A 20,431-nucleotide genomic window follows, 5' to 3' on the forward strand; every position below is an offset into this window, starting at 1 on the left:
AATGTTTTTTTTTTGGAAACAAAAAGGCAACAGAAAGCGTTTACTCTTCAGAGGGACAGTCTCTAGCCTACAAGATCATGAAAAATCGGTTAATCAAAATGATCCATATAGCAACACATGGGCAATTCACTTACAATGTGGCCAGATTGTTGACACTTGTAACAAGTCTTGGCTTGAGCAGGTTGATCACAATCTCTAGAGATGTGGCCAGAGTTACCACAGTTGTAGCACTTTTGACCACCATAACCACCGTTACCACCAGTAGGACAATCACGGCTCATATGGCCACTTTGGCCACAGCTGTAACAAGACTTGGGAGCACCATAACCACCACGACCGCTGTCATAACCGCCACTGTTACCACCCTCAGGGCAGTTGCGAGAGATATGACCAGACTTACCACAAGCGTAACAATCAGGTCCGTTGTTGGAAGCTTCAGGACAGTCGCGAGAGATGTGGCCAGTTTGGCTACACTTGTAGCACTTCTTTTCAGCACGAGCTTCGGTACTGATGTAGGATTTTAGCTAGATACTCCACAAATCAGCAAATGAAACTTACCAGTCCTTGGACATATGGCCACTTTGTTGACAGTTGTAACTATGAGGTAAAAGTTTGCATTAAGATGGCATGGCCAGCTGACACTCTATGGTTCTATCTTACCAGACAGACTCGGATTGAGAGCAATCTCTGGCTTGATGACCGGCTGTTAATGTGAGAAAAAAAAAATTGAATCAGTATTCAGCAACAATGATAAAGACATGCAAGTTGTATAATATATATAAACTACTCTCTCCTTCTTCTCTTCATCTTTATTATATTGACAATGCAATAAATAATCAAACAAAAAAAGCAAGAAAGACAGTAGTCGTATCAGAGTATCAGAAAGGAAAAAGAGAGAGGATGAGCGAGGTGGGAAGAGAGGCAAGAGTCGATTGACCATGTGCCAAAAGAAAGCGCGCGCTGATTGCATCAATGCAATCAGTCCCCTCTCTCCCTTTTTCAGATGACACCCCATTCTTTTGCAAGAATACAATAAAAAAAAAAAAAAAAAAAAAAAGAGTTTCTACTAACGTTCACCACACTTGTAACAGATTCCACTTGAACGGTAAGACATTTTTAGGTTTTATAAAAAAAAAAAAGTTTTATAAAGAAAAAGAGAATGGAAAAGAATACAAGTCCACCTTTTAAATACCATGTCTGCGGAAGAACAAACTGGGTCTCCCAACAAAAAGGACGCTGGTGCTCAAGTGAGGCAAACAGAGAAAAATTTTCATTAACATATCCAATGAGAGTTCTTAAATCAAGTTGCATTATCAGCCTCTTTTTTTTTTGGGAATGGCATTTGAAGGGCATTGTATTGTACATGCAAGCAGCAATGATATCACTTGCTAGGCAGCAAATGGATGCAAGAGAGTTTTTTTTTTTTTTTTTTTTTTTTTTTTTTTTTGCTTGCTGGGTAGCTTAACTGCTCGCTTCTATCGTGCTAGGCGATGCTGGGCAGCACTGCGTCGTCGGAATGATGATGATGATGCTTTCGTGACCTCAACTGAGTATTGAATCGCATGTTGCATAGCAACAAAAGGTGTATGGAGCACACAAATATCAAGTATTGCCTGCTTAATATTTACGACATGTCTTCATCTTCTGTAAGATCAGCGATCAAACACTCTTTTTGATTTTGACATTTGAATGCGTCAATTGACTATTTGGTCTCATCAGACTATACTAGATCTGGACATTCATTATTCTCCCCTTGGCATAACACACTAGAACTCGGTCGGCTTTAAACTGTTTTGTACAGGTGCTTGACATTTGCAGTCAAAATTTACATAGTATTGCCTCGTTTTGAATGTGGCAAGCATTTAGTAAACGAGGAACTGTTCTACTCAAATATGCGTGCGTTTAAAGCTTTGAGCGGCCATATGCAACCAATGAGCTCCACAGTGTCTATGTTATGAGAATGTGTCAAGAACTGCATGCAATACTATCACATGCTTGATTCTATACCAATTCCATTCCTTTGTCCTCTCTTCAAACGTTGTATTCTTATCTCGAAGCAATCCATAAAAACTTGTAAACCTCCATGTACGATCTGTATCTGTAATTCTGGTTCTCCTTGAATACATTACGTTTGCATCAGCTGGAATAACTCATATACAGGCAGATGGCGTACTTGCATTGCCTCTACATACTCAAAAATATACAAAACCCTGTGAAATTTAAGTATACTTGGGCCGCGTTTTCTCGTGTCAAAAGCCATTCTAGGCTGCCAGAATAGCGCCAAACAACCAGCCTCGACAAGCACTTGCTTACTGACACCTTTGCTCCACTTTTTAGGGACCCAAAAAGCATGAGGTACCCCCCATGGTTTTTGACGAAAATCAAACGATCGCGTTTTTCACCCTGAAAAAAAAAATGACTTTTACTATGGCATATATTAACTCAAATTGCTTCTCTTGATCCAAGGCAACTCTTGAAACTTTGTTTGTGCAACCTGTATATGTAAAATCTCGACATTTTTGCCAGAAACGGCATTTCGTATTTTTCAAGGATTCCTCAATAAGCTTATTCAAAACACCTCTTTTATTTAACACCATTGGAAGCGTCTTGAAAAGTATTCCAAGAATGTATCAGGAAGTATGGGCTGATTATCACAATTTATAGAGTCCAATCGAACGAAATGGTCCAGTTAAGTCGAATTTAATCAAAAATGAACGATTCGAAGCAAAAGAAGTGGCTAGCGGACGTTGAATATTTTGGCTGCTGGCAAATGCCTTTTGATGAAGGCAATGGATGTTTTTGGAGCTCATATGAAGGGAATAGCGAATTGGCAGCTATTATACCCTGACAGCTACCTAAATAATAAATAGCACATTTTTTGTATTTGGTAGATTTAACTGTTGCAATGGTTCATTGAAATGCGGATTCCTTCAAAGCGAAACCCAAAATAACTACATTGCACGCAATACGTCGAGTGTCAACCCTATCTCACTTTCACTTATAAATCAAACAAGATAGAGCACGGTTCTCGCTGAGCATAAACGGGATGGCAGGCGAATGGATATGCAATACAGAAACTCAGGAACAGCGAATGTGCCTGATACACAAAGCAGTAGTTATTTGTTTATGAGTTTCTCAGGCTCTTCTGTATCACCAGATAAACAAACAGCAACTATCCAAATCCTTACCAAGGTATGCTGATAGCCTAACAGCATGGCACCATGTGCAATGGCCTCGACTATGAGTGATGCTATTTGCATGAATTAATCCGACCAAATGCCAATAAAGATAGCATGTAGCTAAATGACGACCACTGTCCTACTCTAATATTTGCATTATCTGGCATTTCTTAGGTAAATGATTCTATATCATGACTAGAATATAAGCGTAATTCCACAATTCATACATAATGTATCAATTTTTTTTTTTTTTTTACAGTAGTAATGAAAATCTGTAAAGTAGCCGTTTCTCCTTATATTTTTCCAGAATCAGCAATGTACCCGTGCGAAATGTTTGTATTCCTTTCCTTCTCTTTCCCCGTAATCTAATCGTAGCACATCGGAATCGGCCATTTAAAACTATAGTATAAATACTCTGAGACATACATCTCCACATTTTTGATTTCTTTATTACCTCCCACTCGTTACTATCCAGTTTTGGTTTAAATCTACAAAAGAAATGATTGCATCTTTACAAAGTTCAACTAGATCCAAGCTGGTGGCGACAGTGGCGAAAGTAGCAGTAGTCAACAAGCAACAACAAAGAGCATTCACCAAATCAATTTCACCCTCTGCATTGAACAACCATCACATTTACGATTATACCACCACCACCAACAACAACAACAACAAATCATTGCCATTGTTTGATTTCTTTGCCCAAACCAAGCCTCAGCAATCATACAAGCTTGGCCATGGCGCAGCTGGATTTGCTAAAAAGAGATCCAACACCGAGACATCTGTCATTACCTCTTCATCCTGGTCATCTGAAAGTGCTCAAGTGGGTGAAGACGCTTATTTTAGACGTTCTGATGCCATTGGCGTTGCTGATGGAATTGGTGGCTGGCAGCAGACTGCAGGTAAAAATTTTTTTATGGTTACATCTCTGCGGAGATCATCCTTGTTGTATTATAGCAGTATGTCTAACCCGGATCAATTTCTATATCAATCATTTTACTTCTACCAGGTTCAAACTCGGCTTTATATTCTAGCCAACTGATGCATTACGCTAACCTCGAAATGGACAGATTTGAGGATACTGAAGATCCCATGTTCTTTGAATACAGCCAAACCAATCCTGTTGACATTTTGCAACGTAGCTATGAACAAAGCTTAGTGGAAGCCAAAAAGAGCAATGTGCTTGGATCTACTACCGCTTGTATCGCCGTGTTACGCCATGATGAATTGCGAGTGGCCAATATTGGAGATTGTGGCATTTCTATCATCCGTAACAACCATTACATCTTTCGCAGCGAGGAACAACAGCATGCATTCAACTTTCCATATCAATTGGGCATTCGATCCCGAGATCAGCCTCACCACGCGCAATCTTTCAACATCAAGGTCAAGAAGGGCGATATTATCATTATGGGCACAGACGGCTTGTACGATAATCTGTTTGATAAAACCATCTTGAGTTTGGTTCGAGACCATGTGCATGCACACACAATTCCTGGAAATGCCCAACGACCTCCTCGTGTGAGAAACCTGCAGCCTCAAATCCTGTCTGATATCTTGGCAAATGCAGCGAAAGAAGTAAGCGAATCCAAACGCAATGTAGATACCCCTTTCCAAAGACGGGCCATGGAGGAAGGTCTTTTGATGGAAGGTGGTAAAGCAGATGATATCAGTGTCATTGTTGCAGTTGTTCGAGACTGTGAAGACTCTCCTGATCGTCGTCTATAGAGATCAAATCCATATACCCCTCTCCCGTCACCCTTCCGTCTTTCTCACTCTCAATTCACCCATTCATTATTTATAGCTATTACTACAACATTCAAAATTACTACTAGATCATCCATATTATTATAGACCATACTCGCTTTAGATCAACTACCCCCCCCCCTTTTTTTTACTTTTATGGATACAATTTGCAGAGATTGCATACTCATCATCACTCGACAATACAGCATTCAATAAATTCATGGCTTAGTTTACATCAACACCCACTGCAGAATACCAATGCATTGTTTATGCCTCCACCTAGTCATTGGGATTGTTCAAAAAAGACATCTAGAACGAGGTTTTTTCCTATGCTTATAATACAGCTCAAGCTGATGTAAGTTATCCTCGATTTTTGGACGCAAGCTTGGAGTATTATGGCTTCACCATCTCCACTGGATGTGTCTTGAAGTAAGCTTGGACACTACATAGAAAGGATGTGATCAACTTGATTGGTTAAACGATGTAAGACGATCAGTGATGCTAATATTAATACGGGTTTGGCTGATCTGCGCTAGCGTTTTAAATACGATTAGAGTTGCAGTGAATTGCCCTCTCAAGATGCATGAAAACAATCAGCAATGCCCTGTGTGAACGACTTTGGAATGATGGATCGAAAGAAGCCAGCACACCTACGAGTCAGAGTGTCATACTGCCTCATACCCTACATATCAATTATCTCATCATCTTGGAAAGAGGTCCAATCTACAAATGCATTCGCTGATACTGCTCTGCTTTTCAATAGAAAGCGACCAGTCAATATTGTGGATGCGAGCTATCATACCGCATTGAGACATATCTACCACCCATCGCTCTTTCGAAATCCATTTGGCTCTAGTGCGTAAATTTCGCTCAAAGAAACTCTTACTAAATAATTGCTCCATGACACCTAGTACAAAAAGCGATTTTCTATCAAATATAGTGTGTAACATACGCTAGGAACACAGTTTTAATGACCTTTTGATTAAACGCTCGCTCGTTCTGAAAAGAAAAGAGTATTGGCTACGTGAGATATTTACTTTTTAGGCAACATGTTCACTATTCATCCCTTACATCATTGATATACATCTGGGAGCAGATTGTGCTGGCGAGTAGATCGAGCTCTATTTTAGAAAATGCCCATTTTATTGTGTGCCTGACATTCTGGTCATGCACATGGCATAGGTAACAGATGCATGGATAAGGTTCCTTGGTTCATGGCAAGATCATCATGTTGCCTCGCATCATCAAATGGTCTGTGCCAACAAAGAGGCCATCCTCATCTTGATAGCACTCAAAGATCTCGAATCAGACAGTTACACTAAAAGAATGAGCGGAAACATCGCAAATTATTTGAGACAATCGTCATTTCATTAAAGGGGGATCAGGGTCTTTTTTTCTGATTTGATGGATTTGTATGCTTAATAAACGTTGGAGTCATCCATTTGTCTAGTTTCTTCTTGCAGGCCCCCAATTGAGCTTCAATACCAAAGTAATTAGTATAGAACACAAATCAAGTTTCACGAAAAACGTGTGTCAAATCTTTTTGAGTCAACTATTGCCATTTTTACAAAAAAAAAAAAAATTCTAATGTTCAATTTATTTTCTTTTTTGTGATAAGGGAGGAAGGGAGGAAGGGAGGGAGGGAGGGAGGAATTTATATAATGGAAAACGTTGTTTTTTTTTCAAATGCACACAATGAAATGGATGGGATAAACAAAAAATTGGGAAAAAAAGGGGGGGGGGATAACAGAAAGAAAATAAATTAAGCGGTACCAGCAAGCTCATTCTTACCAATGATGTGAACCTTGAAACCAATCTTGCGAAGTTCAGCAGCATCCAACAACAAACGACCGTCAAACAAGAAAGCGGGCTTGTGCATGTTGTCGTAGATCTTTTGATAATCAAGAGCATCTGACTTGAATTCGTCCCATTCGGTGACAATGACAACAGCATCAGCATCCTTGGCGGCCTCGTAGGCACTTGAGCAGATGGTAATGCTCTTTTCAACTTGCTTGCGGCTATCGGCAACAGTGGGTTCAGTGAGGTCCATGTAGATTTGTTCGTGTTCGACCTTGGGATCGTAGATGGCAACATGGGCTTGTTCTTGAATAAAGTCCTTGATCAAAGTGATGGCAGCAGACTCACGGGTATCACCAGTGTCCTTCTTGAAAGCAAAACCGAGAACGGCAATACGCTTGTTGGTGATGGTGTTGAAGAGAGTAGAGATGATCTTCTTGACAAAACGCTTCTTTTGATATTCGTTCAAGGTATAGACTTGCTTCCAGTATTCAGCGACTTCGGGCAAGTTGAGTTGTGTAGAGAGATAGACCAAGTTGAGGATATCCTTTTGGAAACAAGAACCACCGAAACCAACGGAGGCCTTCAAGAACTTGGAACCTAAACGGGTATCGCGACCACAAGCATAAGCAACCTCATCGACATCAGCACCAGTGGCCTCACAGATAGCAGAGAGGGCATTGATAGATGAGATACGTTGAGCAAGCATGGCATTAGCAGCCTAAACGCAATGTGAACATTGAATGATTGCCCTTCCCACATTCTCTATCATACTTACCAATTTGGAGAGTTCGGAAGACCAGAGGTTAGTAGTGATAACACGGTCCTCAGGGACCCAGTTGGTGTAGACCTCAGCTAAAGCAGTTTGAGCAGCAATACCTTCAGGTGTTTGGAGAGCACCAATCAATACACGGTCGGGGTTGAGGAGATCCTTGATGGCAGTGCCTTCTGCCAAGAATTCAGGGTTAGACAGAATATCAAAGTGGATCTCGCCAGTAGAGTTGGCTTCAAGGATGGTACGCATGCTTTCGGCAGTGCGACAAGGGACAGTGGATTTCTCAACAACAATCTTGGAGCTGGTAGCAACTTCGGCAATGCGACGAGTAGCGCCTTCAATGTAACTAACAAGATGGATGAGAATGAGTAACAGGGTCAGGGCGCGCGTCCCTCTTTCTCTCTCTCTCTCTCTCTCTCTCTCTCTCTCTCTCTCTCTCTCTCTCTCTCTCTCTCTCTCTCTCTCTCTCTGGATATGTCATGCATGTGTACTTACGCAAGATCAGCAGCCATACCGGCACCCAAACCAGCCTTCTTGGTAGGTGTGTTGACAGAGACAAAGATCAAATCGGCCTCTTGGATGGCAGCATCGACATCAGTGGTGAAGAACAAGTTCTTACCACGACGGTCAAAGACAACGTCCTCCAATCCAGGTTCGTAGATAGGAAGCTTGTCAGAGTTCCAGGCATCGATACGAGCTTGGTTCAAGTCGACGATAGTAACCTTGATATGATGACACTTGTAGGCAATGACAGCACAAGTGGGACCACCTTTTAAGGTTCATGAGTCAACACACACATTCTTGAGAGATTGCGCACCAATCAACTTACCGACATAGCCAGCACCCACACAACAAATGTTCTTGACAGCGACCATATTGGATGAAACGTATTAATAAAATAATAGAGAAAAGAAGAAAAAGAAGAGAGAAAAGAGACCAAAGCCCAAACGAAATCCAGTTTTATATTTATATCAAACAAAAAAAAATGGGTCTAGTAACACACTCAAATTAAAAATATCGCCTGCTCCGCTCTAAAAAAAAAAAAAAAAAAAAAAAAAAAAAAGCTGTAAATAGGTCTCTCATGTTGATGTGAACCCAAATGTAAGCCAAATCCCAACAACACACCAGAAGAAACAGGCGACGATCTCTTCATAACCTTAAAAAATAAACCCCCCTTGTTCAGTCTATTTTACACGTGCTGAAAATATATTCCAATAAAGCACTTACATTAGATGCTCGTGTGCTGGTTCTCTGCAATTTATATACATATACCCCCCCCTTCTTCTCTCGAGCATTATATATATATATAAATATCCGTTGCTGGGGTATGACAATGGTAAAAGAGAGATAAGACGCAAACACTAAAAAGGACACTCTAGCAGCACACATACTTGTGCATTGCTCTTTTATTTACCAGCCATATTCAAATCCTCGATATATTCCGTGTGTTACAAGCGATAGGATACGCCTAATTGCTTCCCGCAGCCAGGACAAAAGTGAGCAACATCTGGTAAACATATACAAGACATTGAGATGAAACTGCAAAGTGGTACATGTTGCTTCCATTGAGTTTGTATCTATGTTACCTTTGAAATACTTGACGTAAAATGGAACCCAAAATAAGACAACGGTGCATAGGAGTCTAGATACACATTCATTGTTCATCTCTTGAATCAATGCAAAAATCACAGCTCTGGACTTACAGAATAAATGACATGAGCCACACCATGGATCCATTTCGATACCTTATTCGTGTTTGAATGTACTTTTCGCAAACCTCACAGAATGCCTTTGTCTCAAAATCAGGCAACTGATGTTGTTTCATCATGAGGTTGATTCTTTTCTGTCGCCAAGATTTAATGGTTTGGCGTCCCGTACTGAAAGCGCTTTTGATGCTGGTCCCGCCCTCACTGAGTCGACGGCGATGGTTGGCATTGGACTGTAGGAACATGTCTTTTTTCCTTGTGAGGAATGCGCTTTTACTACCACTGGCGCTTGGCTGTTGTGATTGAGAGAGGGTGACAGGTGTTTGCCATGGCGGCGTATTGGATTCATCGCCGCAATACCATGTGGGATCATGGTATTGATAAGGCTGCTGTTTTTGTGGTGGAAGCGGTGTGCCAAAATAGAAGGTTTGATTCCTTGTTGAGCTATGCGTGGTTGTCATGGAAGATCCAGGTCGGTTGTTCAAATACTCCATCTGTTGCTGTTGTGCAGCTGTGAATGAATGCGCAGAGCATAAAGACCGATTATCATCTGCTTTTTGGTGGCCATTGCTGTTGGTCATCTTTACCCCAGCATTGTTGTATTCCAATGAGGAAGCGGAGGATGTGGATGTAGACGAGTGCAGTGAGCAAGTCGAATACATGATCGGTGTGGATCGGGCCTCTGCAAAATACCGATGTGTGTCAGCTGATAGATCAGGATCTGCTGCTGGTGGTGGTGGTGGTGGTGGTGTTGTTGTTGATGATGCCGTATGTTGAGATGGTGGTTGCTCCTCTTGTTGCTCAACGTACTCTTTTTTTCGTCGATGATGAATAGGCTTCATGTTGTACTGATGGCGTGTATGCGATGATTCCTTTTTAGATGTGCTAGGTCTACTGTGTCTTTGATCGTATTGAGAACAAGTGGTATTTGAAGAAGAGTCCATTTATATATATATATATATATATAATTCAAGGGGTTGAGGGAAGCTTATTATCTATGTATGTAAAGAGAATAAAGTGGGAAAATAGAACAAGAAGAGGGAGAGAAAAAGGAGAAAAGACAAAAAAATCCTTTGTTCTTCATAACAATAACAATGATTTTGATCAGTAACAGGTAAACAAGACACACGTACTCGGGTTAACTTTTCACAATGCTATACATGGTATACCTAAAATACAGTGTTGAAAATCAAGAGACATGGTAAGTTTTGAGCTGGCTGTGCGACTCGAGAGAGAAGGCCCTTCTTTCCTGCTGACCGTCCATCACAAGACCACCTGAACCAGCATAAGATTCAGACAGGTTTGACGCAACTAGACCTCACATTGAATATCATATGTCAGACTGAACAATTTAGTTAGACTGCACTGCCTAGCGCAGACTGATCCACAAGTGATCGATGTCATGTCGCCACACACACACACACACAATCTGGTACCGAATGGTCATTGTCAGACCATGCTATCGTATCACAGAATATACTCAAATACTATTGAGCAGTAGGCAAGGCTCGAAAGACATTTCTATTCGCACTTAAAAGCACGCTCTTGATATCCTGAGTAAACAAGAAGACAACAAGGACACTCGCATTTAACTCAACCTTCAAATGAGATTGGAGTTAACTGTTGATGAAGATAGACGTACTCAAAATCTGCCGACTAGATTACAGCCATCATTCTCAATGAACATTCTAATACAAGTTTTAAAAATCCCCTCATCGCATACCGAAATAGCTTTTCAGACAGTGGCAATAGTCTCTTCCAAGAAGTAAATCATTGAAATGCATACTGCCTACATGCCATCTTCACTATATATGCTGTAAAACACTCAAAAAAAAAGAGTAGACAAACAAATCATATCCTTTCAAAATCTTAAATTGTGTACCGTACAAGGTGAATAAAACCATCGGCAAAGCCGGCAACGGGGAGGAGGTTTGGGAAGAGAACATAACGCATCTAACCCAACACTTGGTAACATTGATCTATATGAGGGCTTGATCGCAGCGACGCAAAGATGCAAACCTATGACAACTAAACATCCAATCCAGCATTTGATAGCATTGATCTATACGAGGGCTTGCTTGTAGAGAAGTGAATATGCAAAACCATAGTATCTAAGCAGCAAATGTGGGTTTTCATTTCCATTGTCAATAGGCTTACCAGCAACATATCGCATCAGAATTTTCATGAATCAGCTTTACCGAAATCAATATGCCTCCTGTTCAAATGAGAAATTACATAGGCTGCAGAACTGCCCTTCCAGAAGACTTCAGCTACCAAAGATGTGATTCATGCCGTGTAAATAAAAGTTCTTATAAAGCAAAGCACAGCCAAATTGGACGGTTTTCAAGCCTTCATATCTTGATATGCAGACCTTTCTGAGCCGCCGGAATGACCTCAAACCAAGTGTACTCGAGTAGTAGTAACTTTTTGGCATCTTTTGCTCAACTTTTTGAAGACCCAAAAAACATGGCCAAGAGTTGACCGAAAAGCAGAAGGTATCCCTCATGGTTTTTGACAAAAAATCAAACGACCGCATTTTTCACCTTGACAATCAAGACTTTTACTACGGTACATATTAACTCAAACTGTTTCTCTCGATCCAAAGCAACTTCTGAAATTACTTTTATGAGGCTTTCATATGCAAAATATGGCTATTTTCGCTAATAACCTCATTTCATATGTATTAGATTGCTCAATAATTTCAGTTGAAGCATCTATTACAATTAACACCGTTGGAAGCGCCTTGAAAAGTACTTCAAGAATGTATTAGGACGCACGGGCTGATTATCACAGTTTCTATAGTCAAATCTTACAAAATAGAGTAAAGGAGTCGAAAAAAGACAGTATCTGTCCAATCTTGAACAGAAAAAATTAAGCTGCGTTTGAATCAATTTTGGCAGCGGCATTGCTGCTGACTGACCTAAATGTCTTTCTGTTGATGACAATGATGATTGTGATGCTGATTAAATGGAAATCATGGAATTAAAGGGACACTTGCCTAACGCAAATACTTTTTTTGGGAGTTTTGCCTTATAAAGGTGCCTTTTGAAATGACGATATCTCAAAAAAAAAAAAAAATCGCTGTAGATCTTACACAAGTCCTGCACTTACTTATGGCCAGCTTTATGTCGCCATCTTATTAAGAGCATCAGCAGCAGTGAATGATATGGCAATTCTATTATCAGAAAATGGCGATTGTGATGTACAAATGTTGCATAAAATTGAATTTTCTTTCCACATTGTCTCAATAATAGGCTTCGTTTGATATCTGTGTAAGCAAAAAGGATGCCTTCTCCCCCCCCCCTCCCCCCCTGGTGGCCCTAATAATAGAACCTTTCTTTTACTAATAATAAATTGTTTAAAATCTACTCAATATACCAAAATTTCATTATTGATTTAAAATGTCTTTGGCGAGAGCCCACAGGACGACGCCGACATTGAGCGTAGTGAGGAGATAGATTGGCTAGTAGTGTTGGAATACTGCAAATCATGGTGAGGAAGTTGCGATTACGTATATTTTGACGGTGAACCAAGTTGACTGGCATCCTCAGATATGAAAATTCCAAATAAAAGCAAAAAAAAAAAAAGCATTGAGGCTAAGCGATGGTCCTTTTAAATTCATGATCTCGCTTCATCAGCATCCTAATCATCACTGTCATCATCAAAAAGGCATTTTGGTCAGCAGGCAACAGCAGCCACTAAAATCAATTCAAACTCAGAACGCTTTTTCTCTTTTCAAGATTGGACAGTTTTTGTCTATTTTCGACTTCTTTACCCTATTTTGTAAGATTTGACTATAGAAACTGTGATAATCAGCCCGTGCGTCCTAATGCATTTTTGGAATACTTTCCAACAAGGCGCTTCCAATGGTGCTAAATAAAAAGAGGTGTTTTGGATAAACTTATTGAAGACTCCTTGAAAATATGAAATGACGCTTATGGCGAAAATGTCGAGAGTTTGCATATGAAAGCCTCATAAAAGTAATTTCAGAAGTTGCTTTGGATCGAGAGAAACAGTTTGAGTTAATATGTACCGTAGTAAAAGTCTTGATTGTCAAGGTGAAAAATGCGGTCGTTTGATTTTTTGTCAAAAACCAGGAGGGATACCTCCTGCTTTTCGGTCAACTCTTGGCCATGTTTTTTGGGTCTTCAAAAAGTTGAGCAAAAGATGCCAAAAAGTTACTACTACTCGAGTACACTTGGTTTGAGGTCATTCCGGCGGCTCTGAAAGGTCTGCATATCAAGATATGAAGGCTTGAAAACCGTCCAATTTGGCTGTGTTTTATACAGTTGCTTGTGGTTATATACAAAAGACGCAATGTAAATGAAAGTCTTTAGTATTTTGGCTTTGTAGCTAAACAAATCAGACATCAAGGAAAAGCAAATGAAATAAAAGGCGCAGATCACGCTTTTACCATGCAGTATGTCTGGCGCTCTTTGTTGGAAAACTTGCACTGGTATTCATCAGCCAGTGCGCGTTGCTGTTTGGCATCTCATCCCAGGTACCTATCCAAAGTTTTCCTATAAAGAGATTGCCATTATTCGCTTCACGAATGGGCTTGGTTTTTTTTTTTTTTCTGAAATGAAGGCCAATATCCACAAGCACACGCCGTAGAAGGCTGTCTATATATCAGATACACTAGATTACAAAAGCTTATCTTTTAAATGGAAATCAACGTCTTTTATTTCCTTTCTTATTTCCACCTTTAGACCCAGGGATCGCCAAAGCATGGCCCGTTTCATTGATATGTCCAAAAAGTTGATTTCTAGTCTCAAATTGATCGCCACAGACATTGCACGCATTCTAATCGAATCCAACTGGTCAAACCATACTGTTTATTATGAGCACAAAGAAAGCTTACCTCTGATGTTGCATTTTCCTCTTTGAGCTTCTTTTTTTCTTTGCGCTTTTCACGCTTTGTCTTTGCGCTCTCCTTTTCGACTACTGTTTCTTTTTCTTGGGTGTCTTCTGTGTCTGCAAGGTTGACTTCATTGGGAGCAGGCGAACTAGCTCTATTGTTGCCCTTTCTACTACGTCTTTTTGACTTTTCATCCTCTAATGCAGCAGCCAGCACGGACATTTCATCCATTTCCTCAGGCACAGCTTCTTGATCGAAACCCCAATTGGGAGCCATCTTGGCCTTGTTCTTCTTCTTTTTCTTTTTGTTGATAGTTGATGGTACATGTATCACCTCTTCTTCTTCCTCCTCTTGTTGTTGTAAAAGATCTAATTCATCCAACTGTGCTGCAATGTCTTCCTCATCCACAGGTATACCGCCGTCTAAATCATCTATGTTAGGCGTTACATTGCCAAAATCAAAATTCTCTTCGTCAGCCAGCATCTCTTGTCTCAAAATCTCCACATTGTCTATATGTCGTTTACTGCTTTCATGGCTGGTAAACTGCTTTTCACTCTTGTAGCCCTTCTCACATACGACGCAGTAGAACTCATTGACTTCCTCTTCTTGCTCCTCTTCGTCATCCTCTAACCCACTCTCCATGTCGTCCTCCACCTTGGCCCATTCAGGTGTTTGGTAATCAGCAACCTTGGCTTGCAATTCTTGCTTTTCTCTTTGCATGCGTGCTTTTTGTTCAGCGGCAACGGCCTCTTTTCTCTTTTGCTCTTCTACTAGATAAGCTTTTACTCGAGGATCTCTCTTTCTGACGAACTCTGCAAGGCTCTACTGAACATAATCAGTACCCAGACCATCATCAAGAGTATTGAGACATACTCGCACAGTATCATTGTATTCCTTTCTGCCTGTGTCTCTTGCTTTCTTATTCTCTTTTTCCATTTGTCTGCGAACATATCGACTAGGTGCATCAGAGAGCTTCCATTTATCCATCCAGATGAAAGATTTTACAGATGTGAAATTGGACCATGCGCCGTAAAAGTCTCTGACATAGGCACCGTAACCCAAATAACCATCATTGTCAGCAAACAGTGTAGAGGCATTACCAAATGATGGGTATGACGTTGCTGAATGAACATCGTCGTCGTTTTCTGGTGGGTTATTGCGGAAGGCCTCCTCTTCTTCGTTGGCGAGCTTTTGGAATAGGTTGCGGTACACATTGTAAAAGCCCTATTATAAATTCATGCAAACAATGTAAGCTAAAAGGTCGTCAGCAATGCCTCCTCCAAGCTTACTTTTGGTGTATCTTCATAGCCCTTGAATTCAGAGACACTAAAATAACGCATCAAATCCTCGGCAGTTGTGCCTGCACTACTGTCTTTGTGCTTGTTATCTGTGCCTCTCAAGATCGAATCTCGATGTCCATCATACCTACGATGCATTTTGGTTAGATGCGACATGTGATGACCAAGCCAATGCTTCTCTCATATATACCATGCTCTTTCTTGAGGATCTGATAGTACTTCATAGGCTTCTTGAATCAGCGAAAATCTGTCTGTTGCCTCTTGAATCCTATCACCATTTTTATCTGACATACAGTGTCAATGCCTGCCACATGTTGAATGGATACCATCCACCTACCTGGATGCCAGATCAAAGCCTGTTTTCTATATGCTTTCTTGATGTCTAAACTGGTTGCCTGACGCTCAATGTCGAGCAAGTCATAGTAGCAAATACGCATGTTTGAAGGAGAGAGAGAGAAAAGAAAAGCTTTTTTCTTGTCTTTTTTATAAAGCAACATAGGCCAGACAGTCACTGGGATGTGTGCTTTATGTAAAGTCGAATGCAGGTTGCCAAGAGGTTGTTGGCTCTTTTTCTTTTTTCTTTTCGTTACAGCATCTACGCATGAAACTATCGACACTAGCTTGGTTGATAGCTGGTATTCTGCCAACAGCAGCGCTGGCACAAACATTTCAGTATGGCTCGAGATTTCCAAAGAACAAGTTGTACAATCTGGAGCCAGATACAATTGGTCTTGATGGCATTGATGGCACTGTAGCTGCATTTGGTGATTTCAATGGAGATAAATTGTGAGTTGCTTTAGTAATGTCCATTCTATAGTGATATTGACCTAAATTATACAGTACAGACTTGTTTATCTTGAGTTCAGACCAGACTTCCGTTTCGATATATCTATGGAATCATGGTAACTTTTTGCAATTGATACGAGTATAATGAAAAGCAATCCTTACTTTTCTCTCTCTCAGAGGGATTTACATTCAGAGGACTCACCAAGAGCAAGACAATACAGCCAGGTTTCATCATCACCAACGTCGTTCCTGGAGACTACAACTACGATGGAAAACTAGACGTGCTGTTGATGGGAGAGCAAAACCCAGATAAAAACCCTACAAACGAAATCAAAATGCAAATATACCTCGGCAATGGCAACGATACATTTGGTATGCTTGTGAGGCGACAACAGTACGCGGATCATTCACTAACACACACACACACTCTCTCTCTCTCTCTCTCTCTACTCGCAGAATCAGAGACGATCAAGTTGCCATCAGCACATCATGCATTACCTATTGTTTTAGATGTCAATGGCGATATGAAGACTGATATTTTAGGCTATTCATTGGAAACAAAGCAGTTGAGCTTATGGATGAACGAAGCATTGAATGAATCAAACGATACCAGTACCATATTCAATGTGTGAGTACAGTGCATCAGCCATCGCTTTTGTCTGACTGACCTGAGACTCTGTGTAGAACATCTGCGTCGCCTCTGTTTGACAAATCACTGACAGACCGCTGTACATGGGCAAACCCTCATTCAAATGCATTTGTCGACTTGGACGGCGATTGTCTGGCAGACCTTGTGTTTGTGTGCTCCAAATCCAGTGGATCAAAATCGATACAGATATGGACAAATCGCAGAGATGAGGGGTTCGCATTATCGCACGAAGCAGATTTACCGAGCGGAGCAGGGCCGCTCAGTTTTGCAGACATCGATGGTGATGGATCAATTGATATTGTATTCCCTGTCTGCCAAAACAAGGTGTGCAGTATTCATGTCGTCTACAACCAGCAAATGGGTCTTTGCAGTAAATCGCAACAAGCGTCTACCTCATGTCGAAGTGCGCAACATTTGTGTGTCGCAGACCCCAACTTTACCTTTGATTTCACCAAGCCAAATACGCAACATTACGTGGTATTCGATATCGATGCCTATTTGGATGACAACGAGTTTATTCTGACGGAGGATGCCAACTTTAGAGGACAATTACCTGTGCCAGTGCATACAGGCGATTACAATTTGGATGGATATCCTGATCTACTGGTCACTACAAATCAACGCGTGTTGCTATTAGAGTCCATCTTGTGCGATACGACTTTATGCTCAAGCAGTGCTCAGTCAGTGAGTAGACGCACCTTTTCCATCGTGACAACAGGAGCTGGTATCCTCAACAAAATGTCAAATCCAACGCAAGCAGCGTTTTTCGACATTGATGAAGATGTAAGTGGCCTTGGAAACTGAAAGCAGCTTGCAAAACTCATGCAGTGTTGCTGATTGATAGGGTTCTCTCGATATCTTGGTATTGCAAAACCTGCAAAAGAACTCGGATGCCAAACGAACGCCCAACTTTGTCATCAACAACTTTTTCAATGATGCCTTCTTTTTAAAGGGATTAGGTAAGAACCTATGCGTGTATATAGAATGAGACAAGCATGCTAAACAGTTCATAGTGTCCAACGGTGTTGCTGATTTGGAGGCGTATGGTGTCAGTTATCCTGGTGCCTCGCTCAAATTCACTGTACTAGACACAGCAGGAGTCAAGAGATCGCATCAAATTTCGCAACTAGCACAATCCGGCTACATGGCATTGCAAACACCTTACTGCTTGTTTGGGTTAGGTAGAACCAACAATTATGTAGAGGAAATGTTTGCTGGTGTGTCTCGTCATCAGGAAAAGAACTACTTTTTCTATGAGGGCGTGATCCCCAATTCACAACTGGTGTTCCTGCCATACCAACCAGAGCATGTGCAAGACAGCTCTTCTTGGAAGGTGGAATTGTACATCAAGCCTGCTGACTATGTACCTTGGGTGCTGGCCGTGTTGGTAGGTGCTTCCATCATACTAGCTGTGGTGGTAGTGGTGCTTCGTGCATTGGAAAAGAAGGAGGATGAAATGGAACGAAGAAAGGCACTTCACATCATTAATTTTGATGCTTTATAAATAAAAATAAAAAAAAAAAAAGATCTATCGTGTTTTTATTTCTACAAAATGTGTGTCTAGGTAAATACAGAGGCATCCTCAAAGAGGACTCGCGGCCGAAGTGGCCATTGATCGAATTTCCTGGCAACTTCATCTAACTGAACAGCTGTCATTTCTCCAATAAGAATGTTGGGATCAAAAGATAATCGCCCAAGAATGATATCTGCGCCAGGTCCCAAAGTTCTAATACAAAACAACAATGAACTACTTGCCAGTGCTCCACCTTTCTTCAACTACTTACTTGACCATGTGAGTTAATGGCTGCTTTTGCATGACAAATAAATGTTTCAAAACATACTCAAAGACATCCCATTGAGCTAAAAAAAAAAAAAATAACAGTATGAGTGATCAAGGCTTTGGCAGGCCTTTTTCTTGATGCGCTTACATTTGATATTACTCTCAGCAAAAGGTACTATATGAAGTAAATGATATTGGCCCTATTTCATAGTATGAGTATCACCACTGGGAAATGCAACTTGCTATCAATACTTTACATGAGGATACATGTCTTCTGGCTCTGTTGAACAAACCAACTTGACGTCCGCACAAGCTTCGGCAATCACACTCATTTTACAACGGATATGGTTCTTTGGTGGCGCGACGAATTTCTACATGGACAGCATGAGTGTTTCCTCCACGATAGTCTTTGCCCTCTCTTCCCCCCCCCCTCTTACTTGGTATAAAGTATCAGGCATCCAAAATGCCATTTGAACACGACCCAGCGTATGCATCGCCATCTTGTTCACTATACATGTCGCAAATTGAGCCAGCAATTGTTCTCCTCGACTTCCTTTAGGCAACGTGCCTGTGAATAAGATACGTGGATGCACATGTGTCCAGTCCTTGTCTTCCAGAGGGCCCAAATACTCTGGCTGTCTCAAATCCATGTACGTCTCCCATTCGTAGCCATCTTTTTTCAATGCTTCAATCACGCCATTGGATTGCTCGCTCAATCCCTAGACAAACATTAGTCAAATATCGAAAACAAAGCTGTGCTGCCAACTCACAGTGATCCATTTATTGTAGGAAGGTACTGGCTCTAATGCAAGCACTCGTTTGAACCCATTCTCTTTCAACACCGAAGTCCATGCGCCGAGTCCTTGTCAGTTGCAGTAGATTGTCAGACAAAAATTGCTATTTTTTCCTTGTGGCTGCCAACGTGTGCATACCTGGATATATTTCTACTGCTGTCATGTCTTTTACATTGGGCAGATTGAGTTGTTTGAATCCAAGAGCTATGCAGAAAAATCTGATTAGAACGAGCAATTTATTTCAACTCGAGAAAAAAGCAAACATACCTGCAATTTTTTGATTTCCCAATGTCGCTCTCGGTGCTGTTGAGCTTCTATGTCTAAAATTCTTGTTCCATTCAGCAAGTGTAGGAAATTTGTTGGAGAACGATGTGAATTTGGATTTACTCATTAAACAATGGGTTGTATGCTAGGGAGAAAAGAGTGAAATGAGACCCTTGACAGCCTTGCTCCGCTTTCGAATAGATGAGAACAGAGGATCCTAGTCACGGATACATGCTTCATGCTCTCATCTGTCAAACTGAAGCTTATTCAATATACGGATGAACGCGCTTGAATAGAGCGCATAATGGAACCAAATGTATCCTGACGTCTTGCTGGATATTGGCTGTGCTTTCAACAAACTTGCATGTCTTGTAACATAGCTTCTTTGAAGACTCCATCATTCATGTCGTTATCCTCCGATGGTCTGCTCTAAACCATATGCGATATATAGCAAATACGTTTGAACGAGAAAAAAGAAACAAACCATGACATGCTGCTGCTGCTGCTATACCATGCACGGCTTTACTATGAATCTAGTAATCGTCGGGATCATAAGCCTAGATGTTATCATTTGTCACACATTAGCAAAACTTGTATGAAATTTGATGATGAAGGTACATGGAAAAAGACAAGGTTTCAGGTTCGAGATCATCAAATAAGGCAGCCCTCTTGTTTACTCGAGAAGGTCGAGATACTGGATACCCTCTGTTTTGCATGGTATAATTATTTTTATGCAAGATGTTTGGATTTCATGCTGTAGGTATCAACTGAAAAAGATGTCTATTTTCGAGGTGTCCACTTT

The 20,431-nt window shown here is 40.9% G+C and overlaps 7 protein-coding genes across 7 annotated transcripts; 2 read left to right on the plus strand and 5 right to left on the minus strand.

Annotated features, from left to right (window-relative positions):
- Nucleotides 1–40: 40 nt before the first annotated feature.
- Nucleotides 41–1,114, minus strand: ATC70_012852 (uncharacterized protein; the record flags this gene model as incomplete). Its single annotated transcript, XM_064832022.1, has 5 exons — nt 41–67; nt 135–507; nt 559–597; nt 661–703; nt 1,072–1,114. 5 exons carry the CDS (start codon nt 1,112–1,114, stop codon nt 41–43), a joined length of 525 nt encoding a protein of 174 aa, XP_064678302.1.
- A 2,564-nt stretch (nt 1,115–3,678) lies between these two features.
- YOS9 (Protein OS-9) lies at nt 3,679–4,904 on the plus strand (the record flags this gene model as incomplete). Its single annotated transcript, XM_064832023.1, has 2 exons — nt 3,679–4,078; nt 4,186–4,904. The coding sequence occupies 2 exons, from the start codon at nt 3,679–3,681 to the stop codon at nt 4,902–4,904; spliced, it is 1,119 nt and encodes a 372-aa protein (XP_064678303.1).
- Nucleotides 4,905–6,684: 1,780 nt separating this feature from the next.
- On the minus strand, nt 6,685–8,369 carry HIR1 (HIR complex subunit; the record flags this gene model as incomplete). The annotated part of the gene is made up of 4 exons (XM_064832024.1): nt 6,685–7,440; nt 7,498–7,840; nt 7,990–8,263; nt 8,324–8,369. The coding sequence occupies 4 exons, from the start codon at nt 8,367–8,369 to the stop codon at nt 6,685–6,687; spliced, it is 1,419 nt and encodes a 472-aa protein (XP_064678304.1).
- Nucleotides 8,370–8,942: 573 nt separating this feature from the next.
- Nucleotides 8,943–10,144, minus strand: ATC70_012855 (uncharacterized protein; the record flags this gene model as incomplete). Its single annotated transcript, XM_064832025.1, has 3 exons — nt 8,943–9,001; nt 9,081–9,136; nt 9,198–10,144. The coding sequence occupies 3 exons, from the start codon at nt 10,142–10,144 to the stop codon at nt 8,943–8,945; spliced, it is 1,062 nt and encodes a 353-aa protein (XP_064678305.1).
- Nucleotides 10,145–13,871: 3,727 nt separating this feature from the next.
- On the minus strand, nt 13,872–15,793 carry ATC70_012856 (uncharacterized protein; the record flags this gene model as incomplete). The annotated part of the gene is made up of 6 exons (XM_064832026.1): nt 13,872–14,003; nt 14,062–14,880; nt 14,932–15,282; nt 15,348–15,483; nt 15,547–15,640; nt 15,694–15,793. The coding sequence occupies 6 exons, from the start codon at nt 15,791–15,793 to the stop codon at nt 13,872–13,874; spliced, it is 1,632 nt and encodes a 543-aa protein (XP_064678306.1).
- A 164-nt stretch (nt 15,794–15,957) lies between these two features.
- On the plus strand, nt 15,958–18,295 carry ATC70_012857 (uncharacterized protein; the record flags this gene model as incomplete). The annotated part of the gene is made up of 7 exons (XM_064832027.1): nt 15,958–16,142; nt 16,197–16,258; nt 16,320–16,514; nt 16,599–16,770; nt 16,827–17,574; nt 17,636–17,750; nt 17,805–18,295. The coding sequence occupies 7 exons, from the start codon at nt 15,958–15,960 to the stop codon at nt 18,293–18,295; spliced, it is 1,968 nt and encodes a 655-aa protein (XP_064678307.1).
- A 56-nt stretch (nt 18,296–18,351) lies between these two features.
- On the minus strand, nt 18,352–19,756 carry ATC70_012858 (Alanine--glyoxylate transaminase; the record flags this gene model as incomplete). Its single annotated transcript, XM_064832028.1, has 8 exons — nt 18,352–18,517; nt 18,576–18,651; nt 18,720–18,771; nt 18,829–18,942; nt 19,009–19,290; nt 19,342–19,433; nt 19,504–19,569; nt 19,633–19,756. The coding sequence occupies 8 exons, from the start codon at nt 19,754–19,756 to the stop codon at nt 18,352–18,354; spliced, it is 972 nt and encodes a 323-aa protein (XP_064678308.1).
- Nucleotides 19,757–20,431: the final 675 nt, after the last annotated feature.

The sequence above is a fragment of the Mucor velutinosus genome (assembly GCF_035048745.1).
Source record: "Mucor velutinosus strain NIH1002 chromosome Unknown tig00001569, whole genome shotgun sequence".
Classification (NCBI taxonomy): Eukaryota; Fungi; Mucoromycota; class Mucoromycetes; order Mucorales; family Mucoraceae; genus Mucor; species Mucor velutinosus.